Source organism: Diabrotica virgifera, chromosome 3 (assembly GCF_917563875.1).
Source record: "Diabrotica virgifera virgifera chromosome 3, PGI_DIABVI_V3a".
NCBI lineage: Eukaryota > Metazoa > Arthropoda > Insecta > Coleoptera > Chrysomelidae > Diabrotica > Diabrotica virgifera.
This window is the reverse complement of record NC_065445.1, coordinates 104024107-104048571: the sequence shown is the minus strand read 5'-3', so window position 1 is coordinate 104048571 and position 24465 is coordinate 104024107. Positions and strand designations below refer to the sequence as shown.

Here is a 24465-nt window from a genome sequence, read left to right as displayed (position 1 = left end):
AGAGGTATGTATATCATATTTACACTGTAGTAGATACTTTATTCATTCTTAATAATTGAGTTCATATTTATACATAAATTTGAAAATATTGATATAATCATATTGGTATATTGTATTTCATTTATCATATTGAAAAGGCAATGCTCCTTCTTGAGAAATGAAGAATTCGGCCAATTCGTTTCTCACATTTTGTGCCGCAGCTCCACTCCTTCTTGCCCTTCTGCCAAAACTGAGCAATTCATTAGAGGAAGCATTTCGTTTCCAAAGCCCAGGATTAATTGCTCCAGTATCCGAACATTCTACATCAATCATTCCAGGTGGAGTGTAAAGATTTCTTGAAGTGTTTTTTCGCAAGAAATTGTGTAGGTGAATTAAGGCCAAAACTACGTTCGTTGCAGTTTCTGGTTCCAACAACATGGGCCTACGAAGCACTCGGAAAACAGCACTTAAAATGCCAAAAGCATTTTCTGACACTCTTCTTGCGCGGCTCAATCGATAGTTGAATATTCTATTTTTTGAACCTTTTTCCTGATGTCCTGCGAATGGCTTCATTATGTTTGTTGATAGTGGGAATGCGTCATCCGCCACAAAAACAAATGGAACATCAGTGCTTCGTCCTAGTAATGAACAAGCAGGTGGAAGGTTTAGGGTATTTTCTTCAAGGCACTCTTTGAAATATGAATCGTTGAATACGCCCCCGTCCGATATTCGTCCCTGACATCCCACGTTTGCATATATAAAATTATAATTTGCGTCTACAACAGCGAACAAGACAATGCTAAAGAAGCTCTTGTAGTTGAAAAAATCGGTTCCTGAATTTATAGGAGCTTGTATTGATATATGTTTGCCGTCGATAGCTCCGACACAATTTGGAAAATTCCATTTGTCGTTGAACTGCTTGGCTATAAAGTACCAACTTTCGTTAGTTTTAGTCATCTGAAAATAAAAGTTACATACCATAAACAGACGAACGAACTATAAATTGCAAAGCAAAAAAGTGGATTAATTTAGAAATTAATATTTTGTTTCAGGGTAAACGAAAACGAAAGGAAGAAGATTCACAAGAAGTAGAAACAGACGATGGAGAAGAGTCGCTACAAGTATTGGAACAGAGCATTGATGGTTCCGAAAATGAGGTTGGAACAACAGCTCAATCTCAATCTAAATTAAACTCAATTAACATTGTGAAGTCCCGTGGTCGAAAAAGTATGGCTACTAATTTACCAATTGTAAACGAGGCAGTGAATCTTATGCGATCTATTACTACTAAAAGGGCTGAAAAGGATGAATTTTCATTGTTTGATGAACAAGTTGCAATGAAGCTTCGAAAAATTGTGTCGCCATTTGCTAGATTTTCCGTTCAGAATATAATTAATACTGTTCTATTTGAAGCAGAAATGGGCAAATACGATAATCCTCATTTCATAAATCATTCTCATCCATCTACTCCACAAGCATATCCACTGCAATCATTCAATGTTGCCCATAATTCAATACCATCTCCAGGACATTACCCCAATACATTAAGTGGTCGGAGTTCGACATCAACTTCTACTATTAATCAAGATGAGGACATTCACACTCTCTTATTGACGTTTTAATTTCTTATATTTTTAAATATATAACAAACTACGATGAATAGTTATTTTTTCTTACCTTTACGTAATCTTGAAGAGCATCTATGAGCGCTTTGCATACCTCTGCAACACATTTTGAAATAGTTTGCTTAGATATTTTGAAGGTATACATGAGAGAATGGTAGGAATCTCCACTGGCAAAAAAACGTAGCGTAACTGCAAGTCGTTCAGAGGCAGGAATTGCTGCTCTAAATGACGTATCTTTTCTTGAAATAACAGGTCCAATCAAATCTAATAATGTTTGGAAATCTGTTTTGGTCATTCGAAAAAAATTTCTGAATCCTGCGTCACATCTATATTCCAAATTTAATTCATCTGCGTCGTCAGAAATCAAATCTTTCATAAGATCCGTGGCACTGTACCTATTACGACTTCTGAGGCTTGGGCGAACCCAAAACCTCTTGGGACGTTTATATGAAGTAGAGGCAATTATTACAACAGCTGCAGCCGCAAGAATCATATCATCCTCTTCTGAACTTATTATTGACACGCAACACTGTACAACTGCTACGTACACACTACAAATATTGTGTGGACACCAGCGACACCAATCGGTTTTGCCGATCGGCAATACCGATCGGCAAGGTATGGCATAATGTGGATGCGCCTTTACACTACCCCGAACAAGCCGTAATTCATACTTGTTTCTTGCAACAATTGTAACTGGTATTCGCCAGTAGCTTCAAAGAAGCTATTTTGAACTAGTATAAACTATTTTAAATGAAATCCGTTGGGGATTTCTAGTTTTAACTGAATGTAGCAGTCAAATCTAGTTTTGACTAGTTAAAACTAGAATTGTCTAAAGCGCATAGTTAAAACTAGTTTTTCCTAGTAAATTCGGGTTTTAACTGAAATCGGGTTTTAACGGTAACATATATATCACTAACCTGTGTTACTCAGCAACTAAATTATAAATCACTTACTAAGGAAGTAAAACTTCACATGTAGGTAAATGGTATATAAATTTTTATTAAAATTTTATCTAAAATGATCCAAATTGGATAAAAGTGGGTACATCTATAGTACAAAATCACACAAACGTTTTCGGACCAATCAGTCCATCATCAGGTGGTAGAAACTTTAGATCCAAAGTAGTTGGAACTAGCTACATAGATAGGTCAAAAGACCTTCATTTTACAATAATTATGCCATTTCGGCTACAACAATGTCGACAATAAGTCGATGTTTAAAGGATTTAAAAATGCAGCGTTATTATAATGTGGTCTTCATCTTGGCTTCAAACTGACAGAGAAGCCAAGATGAAGACCACATTATAATAACGCTGCATTTTTAAATCCTTTAAACATCGACTTATTGTCGACATTGTTGTAGCCGAAATGGCATAATTATTGTAAAATAAAGGTCTTTTGACCTATCTATGTAGCTAGTTCCAACTACTTTGGATCTAAAGTTTCTACCACCTGATGATGGACTGATTGGTCCGAAAACGTTTGTGTGATTTTGTACTATAGATGTACCCACTTTTATCCAATTTGGATCATTTTAGATAAAATTTTAATAAAAATTTATATACCGTTTACCTACAAGTGAAGTTTTACTTAATTAGTAAGTTTTTTGTTATGGTATACAGCCAATGAGAGGAATCTTTTCCTTTTTATTTTAAATTATAAATAATCTGTTAAAAAACAGAACAGCCACTTTTTCTTTACTAAAATTGGATTATTTACTAATTGCTGATGCACGTGTTTAGTTAACATTAATTTTTAGGTTAAAGACGTGATATGTAGGTGGCATACTACTCAGGAATTAGTAAGGAATGTCTAAAAATACGGATGCGTTCAAATAACATGGGCTTTGGGGACAAATAGATGCAAGCCGATTTTTTTAAATCCGCTGGGACATATATGTCCCCGCAGTAATGAAAGGGTTAAATTGGAAATGTAGTTGAGAATAAATTATAATTGTTATAATATGTAAAAGTATAATATGTTGTTGATGCTCAGAATAATTTTATTGGCGCATATACTTGAAGGAACACTTTACCTAACTTAAATTATAATAATGTCTAATTTAAGTCTTCTCACTGGATCTATTAACTGGGTCTGGATCGTTGATGAGGTTTTAAGGAATAATTATACAGGGTGTTTCATTAATAATTGTCCATATAGTAACTAGAGAAACCTTAGCACAAAATACGAAGATTTAACCTAAAACACTTAAATAAAATGTGGTTCTTTACTGAGTTATAGGGTGTTTTATCTAAAAATTTAAAAATTAGTTTTGCTCAGCATTTTAAAACTATTCTACCTATCCTTTTCATACTTGGCAGAAACTGCGACTACTAGACACCCTACTAAATTACGATAAACAAACGTTTCTAGCTGCTACCACAGGCGTACGACAAGGGATGGTGAATGGTTGACCCTTCTGCAATTCTACGCCACTGGAGGAATTACTATTTTAGTGCCATTTTTACATTCTTCAATACTTTCTACGTAAATAATATACTCTTTATTGGTAACGATAAAGTCATTAGTTTCCGAGATATTTGCAGTTAAATATGAAACGGCACAGTTATTTTGATTAACTTATGATATGATTCATAATATGAATCAATTCATAAATTAATCAAAATAACTGTGCCGTTTCATATTTAACTGCAAATATCTCGAAAACTAATGACTTTATCGTTACCAATAAAGAGTATATATGATTAAAATTTAAAAATTATTTGTACCCAGTACTTTAAAACTAGTTGTCGTATCCTCATCATGCTTGGCAGAAAGTGTAGGTACTGTACACCCTACTAAATTAAGATAAATAAACGTTTCTAGCTACTACCAGAGGCGTACGACAGGGGACAGTGGCTGGTTGACCCTTCCCAAATTCTACGACACTGGCGAAATTGCTATTTTAGTGTAATTTTTTGATTTTGCAATACTTTTTATGTAAATAATATACTCTTCATTCGTAACGATAAAATGATTAGTTTTCGAGATATTTGAAATTAAATATGAAGCGACACAGTATATTAATCAAAATAACCGTGTCGTTTCATTTTTAACTTCAAAGATCTCGAAAACTAATGACTTTATCGTTACGAATGAAGAGTACAATATTTTCATATAAAGTATTGGAGAATCCAAAAATTGAACTAAAATAGCAATTTCGCCAGTGGCGTAGAATTTGGAAAGGGTCAACCATTCACTTTCCCCCGTCGTACGCCTCTGGTAGTAGAAAGAAACGTTTGTTTAACATAATTTAGTAGTTTGTACAGTACCTATACTTCCTGCCAAGTATGAAAAGGATATGTCGAATAGTTTTAAAATGCTGAGCAAAAATAAATTTTTAGATAAAACACCCTGTAATTCAGTAAGGAACCACATTTTATTTAAGTGTTTTAGGTTAAATCTTCTTATTTTGTGCTAAGGTTTCTCCAGTTACTATATGGACAATTATTAATGAAACACCCTGTATATAAAATGACTTGCGTTGTTTATCATTACATCACTATAAGCTATACTAAGTGCCATATGCTATAATAAACTCCTCGAAACAATCCTCGAAACTCCAGAAGATGGTGTGCCTTAGCAGCGATCCTGGGCACCAGTTGCTCCAGAGGTTCGTCGTTTTGGACAGTATCCAGGACTATAAATTTTTAGGAAAATTTATTAGGTATTTAAATCAGATAAACTTTATTTAAACTAACTTTATTTGCAAAAATTAATAATCAAAATTATATTAATCAAAATTATTTTTTTAATAATATGGATTTTTTAATAGCCCAGCGTGCTTTACAAAAATAAGTTACATAAAAAACTATACCATATTTTCTATACAGTACTTATTTATTGGGGAAACAATGCGTCTTGGCTATATTTATTGAATACGTAGCTTATCTTTTCTGAGAGGAATTTCTTCATAATGTCCACAACAACAGGAGCGAATTGCTCTACCAGGATTTCTTGGTTATCATTAAGGAGTTTATTAGAATTATCAGTAAGTTCTGGATTGCCTTTAAATAAATTTTTGAGTTCTAGAATTACTTTTCCTATTTTTGATGTAATATCCATTGATTTGATTTTGAGGAAAGTTTTTCCGTTTTTCATTTCTTTTTTTCCATGACCAATTAAGGATATTTCCAGGTTTGCTAAAACAAAAAAGAATTGACGAATGTTTTGATACAGGGTGCCTGCGTAACTTGGAACCATATGGGAAACTTTTTTAATATAAATTTCACAAAAAAAAGTTATTCTTTATAAAATGCTCTGCATAGCCTAAAATCTAAGACGCAATCATCAGATATCAAATTTTATTAACAGTATACGAGGTATGTCAAAAAATATGAATTTCGCTCAAGAGTAAAGTGCCTTTATATTTCAAAATATCGAAAATTGTCATTGAGAAAAGTTGTTTGTAATTAAAAATTATGTTATAATCTTCATTTACACTCCTCTAAGTGAAAAAATTTTTTTTGAAAATTTTCCTCAGATCACGGACCCTCAACATCACTTTATTTATGATAGCTCCGTTATTATTGATTTTACGAAAAAAATTTGTTCTTCATAAAACGTTCTTCATAGTCTAACAACTAAAATAAAATTATAGGATATTAAATTTTGTCAATTTTATACGAGGTATGTCAAAAAATATGAATTTCGCTGAAGAGTAAAGTACCTTTATTTTACACAATATTAAAATTTGTTATTAAAAAAATTGTTCAGAATTAAAAACTATGTTTCAATATGCAATTGCATTCTTCTAGTTAAAATATTGTGAACTATAAAGGTATTTTTCTCTTGAGCGAAATTCATATTTTTTTACATACCTCGTATAAAATTTAAAAAAAAAATTGATATCGTATGATTGCATCTTAGTTTTTTGACTATTCAGAAATTTTTATAAAGAATAACTTTTTAAATTACGGAGTTATCATAAAATAAAATGACGTTGGGTATCCCTAATTTGATGAAAATTTTCAAATTTTTTTTTCAATTAAAAGAGTGTAAATGCATATTATAACATAATTTTTAATTATAAACAACTTTTCTTAATAAAAATTTTTGATATTGTGAAATATAAAGGCACTTTACTCTTGAGCGAAATTCATATTTTTGGACATACCTCGTATATTATTGATAAAATTTGATGTGATGATTGCGTCATAGGTTTTAGACTATGCAGAGCACTTTATGAAGAATAACTTTTTTTCGTAAAATTGATATTAAAACAGTTTCCCATATGGTTCCAAGTTACGCAGACACCCTGTATAATTAGTATTTTTCAAAATAATTATTCAAAATAAAACTAAAACTAAAGCCCTAATACAAGTAAGAAAACAACGAAATTTGCAGAATTTGACAATAGACGATGCTAACAGTGAAGTAGTAAAACAGCTCGCATATCTTGGTGTACAGATAACTGAGGACGACAGCGAGCAAGAGGAAATACGGAAAGCATACTTCTCTCTGTCGCACGTGTTTGGAGCTAATGACATCCATAATTTAAAGTAGTAAAAAGTACTAAAGTCTAAAATATATAAAACCATCATACGACCAATAACAACATACAGCGTAGAATCATGGATCAGACAAAATAGACAATAAACCTCATTAATACTTTTCAAATAAAGATATTAAGGAGGATATTTGGACCCTTTTGCGATAATGGTATATGGAGAATAAGGTTCAACCACGAGTTACACCAATCTTACAAAGAATGCCTCTATAGCACATTATCCAAAATACAAAATAAGATTACGCTGGTCAGGTCACCTTATAAGAATGGACAAGAACAGAATACCTAGTAGAACGGTTAGTGGAACTATGGTGGGATGTCGGCCAGTAGCCACAGTAAGAAAGAGGTGGATAGACGAAGTAAAAACCGATGCTAAAGAGATGTTGAGGGTGAACAACTGGAGGAGAGCAATCAGGGAGGGCAACCAGAGACAGAGATACTTGGAGGCGGATGCTGGGGGAGGCCATGACCTGACTTGGCTGTAGCGTCATAGGAGAGAGAAAATAAAATTACTTCGAAATAAAGGAACAAGGAACTTACACCAACTATCAGTTGGAAATGGAATGCGTCAGCTACAAGAACATCACGTAAAATGCAAGTATATAAAATGGAAGAAAACGGGATTGACATTATATGCTATATATACGACGAGTGCTAGTAGCCCAGCTAGCAAGATAACGTTACCTTAACGTTAAATTTAGGTTTTTTTGTATTGTTACGTAACATCTATCAAAAAATGACGTTACTGATACGAAATTTTAATACGTACAAGAATAAAAAACCGCTAAACGCCGTAAAAATGAGTGGCGCATACAATATTCCAGCTACAAAAGATCTGATATGAATATTACGTGGCGCGAAAATGTATTTTCATTTTGATGCAAAACAAAATTCTAGTTTCATTTTAAAAGATTTTTTCATAATATTTGCCTAATTTGAAGTAAAACGCGCCACAAAAGAGTAACTTTGATACAGTTTGAATTTTGCAACTTATTTTTGGCAGCGCGTTTACTTCAAATTTAGCAAATAATATGAAAAAATCTTTTAAAATAAAACTAGAATTTTGTTTGGCATCAAAATGAAAATACATTTTCGCGCCACGTAATATTCAAATCAGATCTTTTGTAGCTGGAATATTGTATGCGCCACTCATTTTTACGGCGTTTAGCGGTTTTTTATTTTTGTATCAGGAGTTTTTCCAAGTTATTTATAAATTAAATGTATAAAGTTGAATGCAATGTTTCTCGATTACACGTTAAGCTTTATAAATGGTCGCCTTTGTCGCATTATCTCCCAAATGGTCTAGTGTCCATCGAATGTACACTGGATTATTTTCTATTCGAAATAGACTGAAAAAAATATTGGGTTGACCGGTAAATGAACTCGGATTGCCCGTTGCCAGATCAAATAAGCGTCGTAACCACTACAACTACATAAACCATTTAGGGAATAATCGTTAATTGGATTATACTTTTGTAGCTTAATAACTTCTAAACGGCTTAACCGATTTTGTTCACTAAACATGAGTTTGAAACGTATTGACAAGTCGTATCTTATAGACGTGGATCCCGCGTAAGAAAGAAAAGTTGATTAATAGCAAGCTGAAAATTTGTTAATAGCTTAACGGTGTCTAGTCGGACAAACTTTGATGCACGGGAACACTGGAACAGGGGAAGTTTTAACTGTGGAGCATGATAAACGTGTCGTCCTGACAAGTTTATGATTGTGAAAAATAGCAAGTTGTTTTTAAGTTTATTCGATAGCCAACGTTATGTAATATATGCGAAAATGTTTGTCCGACAAAAATGTTGGGCATTTTAACGAGTCCGACACGTAGAACATGTCACATCACAGGAATTATGTTGGTGATGAATAGCAGTCTGATTTTTGCATGAGAGTTTAATGAAAGGTTAAAAAAGCAATTGGAAGTTCTGTCCGAAAAAATTAATGGGAAGTTTTCGTAGTCGGACATTCTAAACAGGTAAGATATAGACAAAAATGCTGATGATAAATAGCTTTCCGACAAAGACGAAATTTAATTAAGTAAATTATTCCTTCCCAAGTATGACTGTTGTCGGAAAAAACTAAGGGGTAGATTTTGTAGTCGGACAATTTAAAAAAATAATTTTTGAAATTTCAATAAGGGCTGATTATTCTATGTCAAAAGTACACTTCGCGTCATATAAAACTGGTACACTTTTTTTTCCCAATGTAAACCTGTGTTCAGACTGACAATTATTGTTCGTGAATCACTTCGTCGTTGTCATCACAAATAACGGAATTGCACTAAATCTAAATACAAAAAAATAACATTTAAAATGTACATTTCGAATTGTAAAAGTTATTCATTTTGTATTAATTTCAAATTAAATTTTTAATTTTTCCAGTATGTTTTATTTATTCTACACAACTTAATGCAGTTTCGTCATTGTCATTTGACATTAAACATAATAATTTAAAGTCATGTCAAGATTTATTATCTATCATTATTTTTGAATTGAAATATTTTCATAAATTATAATAAAACACGAATCAATGTATATGGATACTTAATTGAGATGACGGAAAATTACAATTGTTTTAGTTTTTAGTATATTAAAAAATGCGGTCTGTCGCACAGCCCCGTTTTTACCTAGTTTGATATAATATTTTCGTTGAACTGGCAACGTTGCCCTAGAAATTGGAATGACACTTGTGACAAGATCAACTTACACAACTTGAAAAATACGATTTTCGGTTATAAGAGTTGTACCAGTTTTTTTGACGCGAAGTGTACCTGCAATCAATTACAATCGATATCTTTCGATTTATGTCAACATCATTTAGATACCTCACTGTAATACATTTATAGTAGATCAGGCAAATTATATTATGGATTGAGTGGTCTAGCTATCTTTGTCTGCCACATGCGCGGGATCGCTTGGTTAAAAGAGATAGATAGACCACCTATCGACTTTTTGCACTGTATTCCCTGTCTACCCTTATGTCTATGAATACATTTCCATTTAAGAAAAACTGTCACTTTTGACAATAATTCATAATAAATTCCAATCGTAACTTCAAATTTAAACTAATCGATTTATTTTGGCAGCAAATTATTTCTTGCCATGTGACAAATTACATTATTATTTCATTTGTAGAAAGTTGAGAAAAATTACGTTATACAATTTTAGTAATAATTTATTTAGGTACCCTTTTTCAATCAAGCAAAGCATTATAGCACGAATAATGATATTCAATAGAACTTTCACAATTATCTGGCAACTGAACCTCATTGAATTGATGACCAAGTATTTTACTAACTTTGCAAAATGTTCGAAAATTACTCAAAAATGTTCCGTTGAATTGTTTCACTTTTGATTTGGCGACTTAAAATTTAAACTGTTGACACTCAAAAATAGTCACAAAAACACTCCATAGTTAATATAAATTTTAATTTCCAACACACGTGGCAAACAGAAACTCAGAGACCATGTACATATAATACTTTCAAATACTACTTTGTATAGCACAAAGTGTCACACTGACAAATGCAGCCTTCTAATACATACTTCTAAGCATAATGTGTCATATTTACGTCTATTCTTATAAGCATCGAAGTTTTAGACTCTTCACATTTTTCAATGTCGTTTACAGGGTTAAGATTTGAGTATGAAAAAAAAAGTATACAACGTTTTTTGTAGGAAATTTTCCGTATTTTCTGATGCACCTAATTAGAAAACCCTAAGAGATTGCTTTAACATGTTCTTTGACATTTTTTATTGTCATTTTGAGAAAATCTAGAACAAACTCCACCCAAAAAAATAATTGTTTTGCAATATATACATGCAATTATACTTGCCTCACTGCTTTTGGAGTGTGCATGTATATATATGCACATGCAAATATGTGAATATAAATAATAATATACAACTAAAATAGCTTTATCAATATGTGACTAAGTCATTCTGAAAAAATGTTTTTTATTTATTTCCTTCGATTTGCCCAAACTTTTTGTCCGACATATAACTTTTTGCGTTACAAAATATAATTTGTACATAAACAAATCAAAATTAGCTTGCTATTTATCACCAACATTTTTGTCTATATCTTACATGTTTAGAATGTCCGACTAGGAAAATTTCCCATTCATTTTGTCCGACAGAACTTCCAATTGCTTTTTTAACCTTTCATTAAACTCTCATGCAAAAATCAGACTGCTATTCATCACCAACATAGTTCCTGTGATGTGACATGTTCTACGTGTCGGACTCGTTAAAATGCCCAACCTTTTTGTCGGACAAAAATTTTTTCATATATTATATAACGTTGGCTATTGAATAAACTTAAAAACAACTTGCTATTTTTCACCATCATAAACTTGTCAGGACGACACGTTTACCATGCTCCACCGTTAAAACTTCCCCTGTTTCAGTGTTCCCGTGCATCAATGTTTGTCCGACTAGACACCGTTAAGCTATTAACAAATTTCCAGCTTGCTATTAATCGACTTTTTTTTCTTACGCGGGATCCAGGTCTATTATGTATCTAAGGTCAAGCATGATAACTGAAGCTATTACAGGAATTATTGAGCTTGAAAAACCGTTTTCACATAAGAAATAGAGTTGATCATACTTGGAAGCCTATAACTTTAAAATTCGAATTTTTCCGGATATAAGGTATACACCGTTAGATTTGTCTAGTCTAGAGTCCTTCTACAAACGCTTAGTTATTGGCGTGATTCGTAGGTTGAAATTTTGAGTAATTGTCGAAAAACCAAAATTTTCAAAGTTTAGTTTTTCAGTTTTTCGGTTGTACTGAGCCGTGTGTATGTTGATCCTGACAGCTTAGACATCTATGATCTATGTCAGCTTAGACATCTATGATCCATGTCTGATCCTGACAGCTTAGACACCATTTGAAAGCTTAACTCAACGCTATTGATTTGGTGTATTTACTGTTCTCCTGTCTCTTCTTGAAGCGAAGATATATACCACCGTTTTGTACCTACCAAGTCCTATAGCTGGCTTACGGGTAGTCAAAACTCACAAACTACAACGGTTCTGAATCGGCCCTCACCTCCTCTTTAAACACAGAAAAAAAATTCAGATCGGTTTAACTTTTCCACACACATACATACGTACATACATATCCACAAACATTTTCCCTTTTTTAAATAAAAATCGACTCATATTTCTGAGCTCGGTAACTTTTGAACGGTATAACCGATTTTCAAAATTAGACATGCGTTGGAAAGGTAATGATCGCTTCTATTAGAAGCCGCGAAGTCTGAAATAACCACAATTTTACTGGAAAATAGGTATATTTATTTTGACGTTTAGATAAAAACGTCAAAATAAACGTGGTTTAAATTAAAATTGTGGTAAATTTCCCACTAAAACTAGTAAAACACATAAATGTTACACGAAAAAAGTTTCAGGAACATACCAAGAAACAAACATAATTTATATAATTGTTATTTTCAAACTAAACTTACTGATATTGATCTGACCAGGTCCACTTCCATCTAGAGTCAAAATTAATAATTTTCCGTTAACGTTGTATTCTCCTTCTGTACGAATATGTGGTATAACTACTTTGATTTCTATATAACTTTTGTCCAAATCAATTTTTAATTGTTTCACAATGAACGCATTTATGCCATACAATTTTATATCCTTCATTGATGCTTTGAACTCCTTTCCAATGTTCAGCTAAAAAGTTTATAGATATATTAATACAAACAACCAAACTTGTTGGTTAGAATCACATTGAATTTCCAATCAATATTTATTGATTTTGAAAATACTTGTTATTATTGCAAAAGATAAAGGTTTTACTGAAAATGACAATCAAATAACACAACTCGGGGTTCACCAACATGCAAAGAGGAAATAATATTGGTCTTGTGAGACAAGGAATGTCTAGATAGGTGTAGCTTCAGTGGTAGGCGTAGCACAGAGTGTTCTGTCTAAAACCTATGCTAGGTATCTCAGTATGTAGGAACGCTTAAAATCTATAATCTTCTTCTTGTTGTCTATTGTTGTTCTTCCGCTACACTGCTTCAAAATTTTCAACCAAGATGTGCGTCGTCTCCCACCCATATTTTTCATTTCGTAGTATGTGACCAAAGTAGCTTATTTTTCTTTGATTCATAGTGTTGCGTATTTCGTTTTCATTTTTCATCTTTTTTACTATTTCAATGTTTGTTACGTGTTGTGTCCATGATATTTTCCATATTCTTTGCAAACTTAACTCTTCGCAAACTTGGCAAACCAAGACACGTTCAATGTTACGAGGAGCACTCCCGAATCATGATTTACAATGTATAAATTTTGTAAATCATGATTTGGGATTTACAATGTGTATACATTGTAAATTATGATTTGGGAGTGCTCCTCATAGCATTAAACGTGTATTGGTTTGTTTATTTCTAGTGCATCTTTATTGTGATCGTATTATAGTTTCGTCTCTTTTTATTTCACTACGTATAGTATGTATCATGTTTTGCGCCTTTTGCGTTATTTTGCCGGTTCTGAGTATCACTGTATCACTGTATATTTATTTATATTGGTGAAAAAAATGTGTGTGTACATTGAGATATGGATAAAATATGATAGTGAGAAAAACTTACTTCCGCAGACGGAATTTCTAAGGGATTTATACTAGGAATTCCCATCTCTGGAAGGCCATCATCTAGTTTTAGTCTAATTTTTTCAATATTTTGCATAATACATTTTGAAATATCCGTTTCTTTCGGTTTGCAAACATCAAAATAGTTAGCTAAAAAAATAATGCACATGGTTGTATTATTATGGTATAGATATACAGTATACAGGGTGAGTAGGGAGGAACCCACCAAACTTTAAGACTATATAATATACGTAAAAATAATTAAAAAGAACTTACATGTTGTTATTCGATCTTTATTTGTTTCCGAGATATGGGGTGTTCTTACTTTTTTCTTACAAACTGACGATTTATTTATTGCTCTAAAACCGGTTGAGGTGTGCCAATAAAATTTGGTGGGTTTTAAGATATAGTTATTGCGCATTTTTTGACATACAATTAAGAATTTTATATTTACCATTGGCGCGCGTACGGATAATGGTCTGAAATTATTTAAAGAAAAAAATAATACGCCACTGAGATATTTCAAATTAAAAATTATTTTTGAATTCCCTGTTCAATTTCTGATGAACAATCTACCCATTTGTTCATACGACGCTTCGTTTCCATGCAAAAATAAAATATCTTAACGCTTACAAAGTATTCGAAATAAGTTTCTTCACATTCATATTTATAGAAACTTCGTCGAAAACTTTGTAAGGATTAATGTTAAGATGTTTTATTTTTTGCACGAAAACGATACGTCGCATAAAAAAAAGGAAGATAGATTTTTTGTCGCAAATTGAACGAGGAATTCAAGAAAGATATTTAAGGTACTAGTACACTTTAGAAGACCAAAAATAAGCTTTTTTCAAGATTTTTTTTCTCAGAACCTTTATTAAAAATGAACATAAAACTTTTTACATATTAATATCTAACTCTCAGAGAATACAAAGAATCTTTTTTCATTTACGTACGTACACTAATATTGTAGAGGGCGCCAAAGTCGAGGCCTCGACAAAAAGTAGTTCCGATGGCGAACAGTTAATCTCCGGAATGGGTCTCTGAAACAAAAAAATCGTACAGCATTTTAAAAAGGAAGGTTTCTTACGTGACAATTTACCACCGTTAGTGAAAAAATCTGCAAAAGAAAGATTTTAAGAAAATTTTAAAAATTTTTGTAAAAAAATCGCCAGGTTTTCTTCAGTTTTCATGGTTAAAAAAAATTTATTTTTTATTTTTTGGTCAAGTTATGGTAAATTGTCACGTAGGAAACCTTCCTTTTTCAAATGCAGTACGATTTTTTTATTTCAGATATCCCAATCCTGAGACCAACTGTCCGCCATCATTTTTCGAGGCCCCGACTTTTGCGCCCTCTACAATATTAGTGTACGTGCATAAATGAAAAGAGATATATTTTTGTACTCTCTAAGAGTTAGATACTAATATGTAAAAAGTTTTATTTTCATTTTTAATAAAAGTTCTAAGAAAAAATTCTTGAAAAAAATAATTATTTTTGGTCTTCTAAAGTGTACTAGTACCTTAATTTCAAATATTTCAGTGGCGTACCATTTTTAACGTTAAAAAATTCAGACTATTACCTGTACGCGCGCCAATGGTGAATATGAAATTCATAATTGTATGTCAAAAATGCGCAATGCTTACGTCTTAAAACCTACCAAATTTCATTTGCACACCTCAACCGGTTTTAGAGCAATAAATAAATCGTCTGTTTGTAAGAAAAATTCTAAAAACCCGTATTTCGGAAACAAATGAAAATCGAATAATAACATACTATGAGATATTTTTAATTATTATTACGTTTATTTTACAGTCTTAAAGTTTGGTGCGTTCCTCCCCAGTCACCTTGTATACGAAAGATATTAGTCCAGGAGGTAGCGTCAAATTTGACAGGAGCATTTTGGTATGGTTTTCTTTATATAGTCAGTTGTTCCAAAGCTTATTAACAAATGATGTGTCAGGTGGCCCAAAACCGAGGCATAAAATGAAAAAGACCAGGAAAATTAATCAATAAAATAATTATACTATTAGAAAAAAGAACTTTTTATAATATGTACCACGTTTTTATTTTTTATAGGGCATGGGCACAATATAAAAAACTATCATAAAAACTATTATTTTAAATCAAAATCCCAATTTTAAACACAAAAAGGATTTCCCATGCCAGGAATCAAACCCGACCCTGCTGGGTGCAAGCGAGGTATCCTAGCCACTAGAGTGACTAGACCATTTGGATGAGTAGAGATAATTATTTGACATAAGTTCTAGGGTTTTTTTTCCATCTACATACTTTCATATTATTTTTTCTTGCCTAAAAGTCCCGGAGTCGCTCCAGCTGACCGACATTTTCGTTATCAAACAAGTACTAACCACCAAAATAAATTCATAGAATCCGTGCCAAAATTACCGTAAAAATTTGACACTACCTCCCAAAGTATATCTACGTAAGGAAAACAGAAAATTATTTGCAAAAAGATATTATATTTACATTTCAATTTCATTAAGATATATTAAAACGAGGAAACCTAAAAGTAGTAAATCTAATACTCGGTCTAAAATGGAACATATCAAAATAGGTTACGGAATATGCTGCAGCTGAATGAAGATTGGACCGAAGCAGAAATGTATCCACATCTAAAGGAAAAATAACCCGTGTTGAGCTGCCCCCCCCCCCACTTGAAAAAATTAAAAAACAAATAGCCCTGATTTATGAGCTATTTATGAGCTTTCATATTCCGCAAACTAAAAATTTTGAGCTCGTTCCACTGAGCAGGAATTTAATACTTTAGTGGGGGGGGGGGGGGGTTGAGTCAGCCCCCCACTACTTAAAAATAGGAATATTGAATCGGTTTTTACGGAAGAATTACGAGATATTTATGAGCTCTTGAAATTATATAGTTTCGATTTTTGAGCTCATCCCCTTCACCCCCAAACAACCCTTTAATTGATTTAACTTAAGAGAAAAATGCTGAGAAAACTTAAAATATATCGTATTGCGGATATAATTCCTATAGGGTATATACTCTAAGAATAAACTATTAAACCACGTGCATTTCTATTATTGAGCTACAACCCCTTCGCAAGAAAACCACCCTATCTTCCCGGCTTAAGAGAAAGTTGTACTTAAAATGCATTAAATTAATTATTTGGCGACTACATATAATTTAATAATTTATAAGCTTCCAAGTTACGCGCATTTAAATCAGTAAATTGCAATTTATTTTGTATAGTGCAGTCACTGAAAGTAAAAATCAACGATTACCTTCAATTTCGGTGAACTTTCATCGATTTTCACGAAAATTGGTCAGTGGTTAGAGGATACCTCAAGAAACAAAGGTGACATGGTACCACCTTGCGCCTTTACCCTGAGGGTGGATACCGCCCCTTCTCAGGGTGAAAATTATTTTATAAAAAATAACTGCACAAATCTATAAAAGAACAAATTATAAGCAAAATTTATTATATAAAGTTATTAAAATAAGTCAATACTTTTTAAGTTATTAAAGATCAAAAATTTTAATTATTCGTGAAAAAATACATGTTTTGAAGCGGTTTTTCGTAAATCACTGAAAAACTGTAAGTTTTTACAAAAAAGTTAATAGTAGTTTTATTCGTATAGCTTATATTCTAAGAATAAACTCTTAAATCACGCTCCTTTCGATTATTAAGCTACAACCCCTTTGCAAGAAAACCATCCCATATTGCCGGCTTAAGAGAGAGTTGTACTTAAAATAATTTAAATTAATTATTTGGCGACTAGATATCGTTTAATAATTTATGAGCTCGCAAAATATACGCATCTCAATTATTGAATTGCCATTTTCTTTCTATAGTGCAGTCACTGAAGGTAAAAATCAACTATGACTTTCGATTTCAGTAAATCTCCATTCATTTTCACGAAAATTGGTGAGAGGATTTTGATGCTATCAACTTTTTCTGGAGCTCATTTTTGATAGGTATTTCTAAGTACTTTGACAAGTATTTAGTACCTAAGTTATAAAATGCATCTCTTTCCCGTTATTTAAGCTTGAATCCTTAGATTTGAACAGTCGCAGAAAAAAATATACATTTAATTACCAATAACTTACTTTAAATTAACATTAAAGGGTTTTTCAAGTAAGCAATTTATTATATTTTTTATTAGCTTCAATTTTAGTAATGAACACTTTTTTGTAAAAACTTACAGTTTTTGAGTTATTTATGAAAAATTGCTTTAAAGCATGCATTTTCTTTCACAAAAATTAAAATATTTGATCTTTAATATCTCAAAAAGTATTGATTTATTTTAATCATATTATATAACAAATATTGCTTACAATTTGTCCCTCTCTCGATTTGTGGGGTTATTTTTAATAAAGTAATTCCCCCCCCCCCCCGAGAAGGGGTGACATATACCCCAGGTTAATACCCCAAGTTGTTATTGTTAATTCGTGAAAATGAATGAAGATTTAACGAAATCGAAGGTCATAGTTGATTCTTACCTTCAGTGACTGCACTATAGAAAGAAAATGGCAATTCAATAATTGAGATGCGTATATTTTGCAAGCTCATAAATTATTAAACGATATGTAGTCGCCAAATAATCAATTTAAATTATTTTAAGTACAACTCTCTCTTAAGCCGGGAATATGGGATGGTTTTCTTGTGAAGGGGTTGTAGCTCTATAATCGAACGGCGCGTGATTTAAGAGTTTATTCTTAAAACATAAGCTATACGAATTAAACTACTATTAACTTTTTTGTAAAAACTTACAGTTTTTCAGTGATTTACGAAAAACCGCTTCATAACATGCATTTTTTTCACAAATAATTAAAATCTTTGATCTTTAGTAACTTAAAAAGTATTGACTTATTTTATTAACTTTATATAATAAATATTGCTTTTAATTTGTTCGTTTATTGATTTGTGCAGTTATTTTTAATAAAATAATTTTCACCCCCGAGAAGGGGCGGTATCCACCCTTAGGGTTAAGGCGCAAGGTTCTTGACGTATCCTCTAACCACTGACCAATTTTCGTGAAAATTGATGAAGGTTCACCGAAATTGAAGGTAATCGTTGATTTTTACCTTCAGTGACTGCACTATACAAAATAAATTGCAATTTACTGATCTAAATGCGCGTAATTTGGAAGCTTATAAATTATTCAATGATATGTAGTCGCCAAGTAATTAGTTTAATGCATTTTAAGTAAAACTTTCTCTCAAGCCGGGAAGATAGGGTGGTTTTCTTGCGAAGGGGTTGTAGCTCAATAATCGAAATGCACGTGATTTAATAGTTTATTCTTAGAGTATATAAGCTATAGGAATTATATCCGCAATACGACATATTTTAAGTTTTCTCAGAATTTTTCTCTCAAGTAAAATCAATTAAAGGGTTGTTTGGGGGTGAAGGGGATGAGCTCAAAAATCGAAACTATATAATTTCACGAGCTCATAAATAGCTCGTAATTCTGCCGCAAAAACCGATTCAATATTCCTATTTTTAAGTAGTGGGGGGTGCTGACTCAGCCCCCCCCCCCCCACTAAAGTATCAAAATCCTGCTCAGTGGAACGAGCTCAAAATTTTTAGTTTGCGGAATATGAGAGCTCATAAATAGCTCATAAATCAGGGCTATTTGTTTTTTGATTTTTGCAAGTGGGGGGGGGGCAGCTCAACACGGGTGGAAAAATAAAGTGAAAAGCGAAGTGCTGGGTGTTGAACATCACAAGAATAAATATTTCAGGAAATAAAGTGACGACCCAGAAAAGATGATTAAAAGGAAAAAAGGTGCGTTTCACAAATGGCTAAACGACAGAATTCCACTAACATGAAAAGAATATGTTACTGGAAGAGAATGTGCAGAGACATAGACACCACGATAACATGGAAACATGGAAACATGGAAACAGTAATGAAAATCACAAGTAATAAAAGAAATAAAAATATATAGATAATTACATCAAAAGAGTGGTCAAAGCATTACATAAACTGATAGCAGAAGGATAGATCAGAGTATATCTGACAGTACCCCGTGACAATTATAACGGAGGAAGCCAAAATCACAGAGGAAGATATAAATACAGTATTAAAGAAAGCCAAGAACAACCAAATAGCTATAGAGGGATCAGTGTAATGCCTTTCAATCAAATATGCCGTCTTTCGGCTTTTAATGGTGACCAAAAGATCTCTGTCTCGTTCCATTCTGTGCCACACCATTTCGTTCGTAATATGATCGGTCCATGGTATTTTTAAAATTCTAGTAAAAGCTTCCAGCTTTCTCAACATTAACAGCTTCAGTCAACATTAACACTCCAGGCTTCCACACCATAAACAAAATAGAGTGGATATTAACATTTTATCATCCGATTTTGGATTTGCAGATTGAGTCGTTGGTTACTCATAATTTTCCTCATCTACAAATTACTAGAGAGGATAAAATAAGAACAGAGGAAATATCGAACAAAATGGAAGTTGAATACTCAATCAGAAACAAGTTGGAAACAGCACTCCAATGGTACGGGCATATATAAAGAATGCTACAGCACAGGTGGCCGAAAATATTATTGGACTGTGTCCCGCTGGGAAGAAGTCGAAGAGGAAGACCTGCTACAAGATGGAAAACGTACATAGGAAATGCTATGATAGATAGAGACTTCAAAGAAAGCCACTGGAAAAATACACTGCTGTGGAGGACGAAAACGAAGAACTCATAATGGAAAAAAGACCAAGAATAAGAAGAAACCTAAAATTAATCAGGATTTGCTATTAAGTTTCAAATAAATTAAATTATAAGTAATAATTACACGAGAGCTCTAAAATTATCGATTTGTATCCAGTGGCGGCTCGTGATTTTTTTCAATAGGGGAGGCTAGACCTAACTGTAAATTATCTAGACAAATTTGCACTAGCAAAAAAATTCCGCCAAAAAAATCTAATTTAAGGCCCCATTTTTTGACCATTTTTTATTTACATTTTATAATATCATCATAATTCATAATTATTTCATAATATCATATCATTTTAAAAATAGGTAGTATAATTGTAAAAGTTTATTACCAAAGTTTGTGTCGTTTATTTGTTAACAATTCTATCTCTGTAAGTAGATATGCATATCAAAATAAATACAGATTTGAAGTTTTGCAGTCCATACAGGTTGAAGGTTTACATTGTTTACGATACTCAACTGAATTTTTTTAATTCTAAAAGCGGCTTACTCTGCCAATGCAAAAACACGTTAAATTACCGATATTTTTCTTTGCATTACAGATATCGGAAAAAGTTATTTAAACAAGTTGTTCCAAATATTATTCTAATCCCACATACCAAATTTCATCACAAAATTCGCACTTTTAGTTTTTTCATTATTTGCAGTCAGGATCCTAAAATCCGCAGAGGAGGCTGCTGGCCGAAAAATCTCACTTGCCCGATCTCCGGGCAGCGTGTGCGTTAAGCGATGTGCAGCTCTACACCACATTCACATAGCAAATTCCCAACTATAAACAAACGCACGTGTTAGTATTCGCCGTGTCATTCGTCAAGAGGCTGTTAAATGTAATGTATTGCCCTAAACGAGGCGGATTCTCATTTTACAGGTCCAAACTGGTCAGTCTGCAAATTCAAATTGTAGGTAGCGTGTTGGTTTTTAAGATACACTTCAGGACGACCCTGTTTAGCTTCCATGTGCGTTTGTTTACAGTTGGGAATATGTAAAATGAATGTACTGTAAGAGACCTAGGTCTCCTTAAGCAGGAAACCCATTATAAACGCCCGGTACGGCACAGCTTGGCCCGGCACAGTCCAGCACGCAAAAGGAACGGCCAAAATTCTCCGAGGAGAATAAAATCCGTTGAAGTCGAACGGCCTGAACGGCCAGTCGGCGCCAGTGCGTCATAATTGTTGGTAGTAGGCAGATATTGTTGATTTTTTAATTGAAAGCGCGTGTTTGTTTTGAAATATGGAAATATAAAATTTGGTTTGAGACATTCGAAAATATTTGAGAAATTTTGGATCATCTTTATACGGGAAAAGATGATGAAAATCGCCATATTCTCTTCTTTTTTAATATTTCGTGAACCCAAAACCGTCGTAATTTTGCATTTTCGTCTGTTTCAATCTCAGCACAAATTTCACTTACTCTTCTGACGAGGTCTCCATGGCAAATTATCATTTTTCCGGTGTCGTGCCGTGCCGGCCGTTAAAATGGGTTTTTGGACGTGCCGGCCTGTGCTGTGCTGTGCCGGGCGTTCATAATGTGTTTCCTGCTTTAAACCATCCTTAAACGCTGCTGGGCTACGCGGAGCATTAGCAAGTGAGATTTTCCGGCCAGCAGCCTCCTCTGCGATTTTAGGATCCCGACTACAAATTAATAATGAAAAAACTTAAAGTGCGAATTTTCTGCTGAAATTTGGTATGTGGGGTTAGAATATTATTTGGAACAACTTGTTCAAATAACTTTTTGAGATATCTCTAACGCGAAGCAAAATAGCAAAGTAAACAAAACAGTGTAGCGTGTGTAAAAAATTTATGGGGAGGCTAAGCATCCCTTGCCTCCTCTGACCAGCCGCCACTGTTTGTATCCCCCGTCACATATTGACAGTTTTGTCAATCACGAAGATTCACAGTTTTGTCAATGTCAAAGTATCACGAGGGCAAAACAAATCGGTAATTTTTAAGAACTCGAGTGTAATTCGGTAAGATTATTTTATAAATAAACTGTTTTATAAATCATTTCAACTAATATTTTATTGATATCTTCGCCTGAACATTTGCTATTCATGGTGTTGTCTTTGACAAGTTGTAGAATATTACCTAATTGTCGTTAATGTCACTGAATGTTCATTTTTGCGTAGCAACAAGGGACATCTGACGTTATACTTGGCGACGGGAAAAAAATTCTCGCCGATATCACTAGAGAGTGAGAATAAATTGACAATAATGCGACAAATTTTCGAAAACTTGAGGGCTCGAGTGACTATTGCCGCATGGAAACAAGTTTGAGAACAAAAATTGGAGCAATTTATTCTTACTATCGTGTGATATTCGACAGATTATTTTTTTAATACTTACACAAAATTTTTCATTATATAAAAACATGCAGTGATATTGATCCCAAGTAATGTGACACAGATTTTTCAACTTGTCAAAGTGAACAGCACAGTTTAGTAAATATTTAGACGAAGATATTAATAAAATATTAGTTAAAATTATTTATAAATATAGTGTTATTCATGAAATAATCTTACCGAAGTAAAGTCGAGCGCTTAACATTGCCGATTTGTGTGCTGCTCATGATAATTTGACATTCGATGCAGACCTAAAAGTTTATTATGGATATTTTGTTAAATTGTCAAAACTAGGAAACTGGTTACAATTAAACAGAAACAATCTACTTACTTAAAATTATTCCCACTGTAATAATGTACAGTAGAATATTCTCGCTGTAATAATAATCTGATTCTACAGAATTAAACATGTGATGAAAAATCTTACTACACGATTTGAAGTTAAAATCATTAAAACATAACCTCTGTAATTTTTATTCTTGTAGCTTTCTGGTGGTCAGAATCTCTATGAATGAATTAATGAAGATATATAATTTTTTAGAAATGGTATTAAAAAAAAGTGAAATTACACTTGCTTCGCTTAACTGCTCTTGGTAACATAATAGGTACAACAAATTATACAAATGGAAATGATATATGGTACTTACGCAAATCTTTAGCAGCGCAATAACCAATAAGACACAAAAACACAAAATATTTCATGATTCAATAATTTTCGAAATTTTCTAAACGAAGATGAGTACGGAAAAACCAAGAATAATACTAATCAAAACCAATCGGTGCAGTCTTTATAAAGGAATTGAAATCTGTGCAAATATATTATTCATAATAATTCAAATTAATGACTTGTAGACTTGCAAAAAATGAGTTGTAAAAAACCAACAAAATCTATTATTGAATGGACTGACTGCAGGTACTTGGTGCTACTGCACAAAAAACTAAAACAATAAATCCAAAATATTTGTTAATGGAGTTCTTACGTAAAATTATTAATTAAACACCACTAATAAATTATTAATATAAGCAATTGGTCAAGATATAATTTATGATTAAAAAAAATATGATTTAGATGTATGCATGTCTGCATGGTAAAAATAATCGAATTATAACCGTGACGACTAATGATCATAAAATTATAGTTGAATACATGGAAAAATACTTTTCAGAAAATGTACCTACCGTTCTAGTATAGATCAGGTAGTGTATGGAGTCATTGAAGGTGCATATTAGTAATACGTTCTTCAACGGTAAAATATTGCAAAATTTCGAAATTTTAAAGAACCGCTTGGATTGACATGAAATATGGCATACGCATAGCTAATATCTCAAATAAAAAAAGTAATATTGTGCCCATGTGTGCTTTTTCTCTGGAACACACTCTCTCCCTCTCGGGGGTGAAAAACTATACGTCCAAAATAAGTCCGGAAATGGATAAACTGACTAATTCTAAGCAACTTTTGTTCTATAGAGTTTTTTCACCAAGTCAATACTTTTGAGTTATTTGCAAGTGAATATGTTCATTTTTTAACAAAATAACCACATTTTTAGACGGTTTTTTGCAAATAACTCAAAAAGTAAGTATTTTGTTGAAAAAACATTCTGACCAAAAATATAGCTTGTAAAAAAGTGAAAAAAATTCTGTATACTTATATTAAGTCTCTATATCTAGTAGAAGCAGAGTTATATGTAGCTAACGAAAA

At 32.6% G+C, this 24465-nt stretch overlaps 1 protein-coding gene across 1 annotated transcript; it reads right to left on the bottom strand.

Annotated features, from left to right (window-relative positions):
- Positions 1–5377: 5377 nt before the first annotated feature.
- Positions 5378–23575, bottom strand: LOC126882457 (protein takeout-like). The gene is made up of 4 exons (XM_050647419.1): positions 23413–23575; positions 13729–13877; positions 12592–12808; positions 5378–5748 (listed from the first exon to the last, which is right to left on the bottom strand). The coding sequence occupies exons 1-4, from the start codon at positions 23465–23467 to the stop codon at positions 5447–5449; spliced, it is 723 nt and encodes a 240-aa protein (XP_050503376.1). The 5' UTR covers positions 23468–23575; the 3' UTR covers positions 5378–5446.
- Between the last annotated feature and the right edge of the window lie 890 nt (positions 23576–24465).

What these genes read in the sequence shown, in the direction of transcription:
- LOC126882457 (XM_050647419.1), bottom strand. Translation starts at nt 23,467, where the DNA reads ATGAAATATTTTGTGTTTTTGTGTCTTATTGGTTATTGCGCTGCTAAA. An exon ending in TTGCGCTGCTAAAGATTTGC is followed by an intron (nt 13,878 to 23,412) that starts GTAAGTACCATA and finishes TTATTTTTTTAG; the next exon opens with CTAACTATTTTGATGTTTGC. An exon ending in TAGAAATTCCGTCTGCGGAA is followed by an intron (nt 12,809 to 13,728) that starts GTAAGTTTTTCT and finishes TAAACTTTTTAG; the next exon opens with CTGAACATTGGAAAGGAGTT.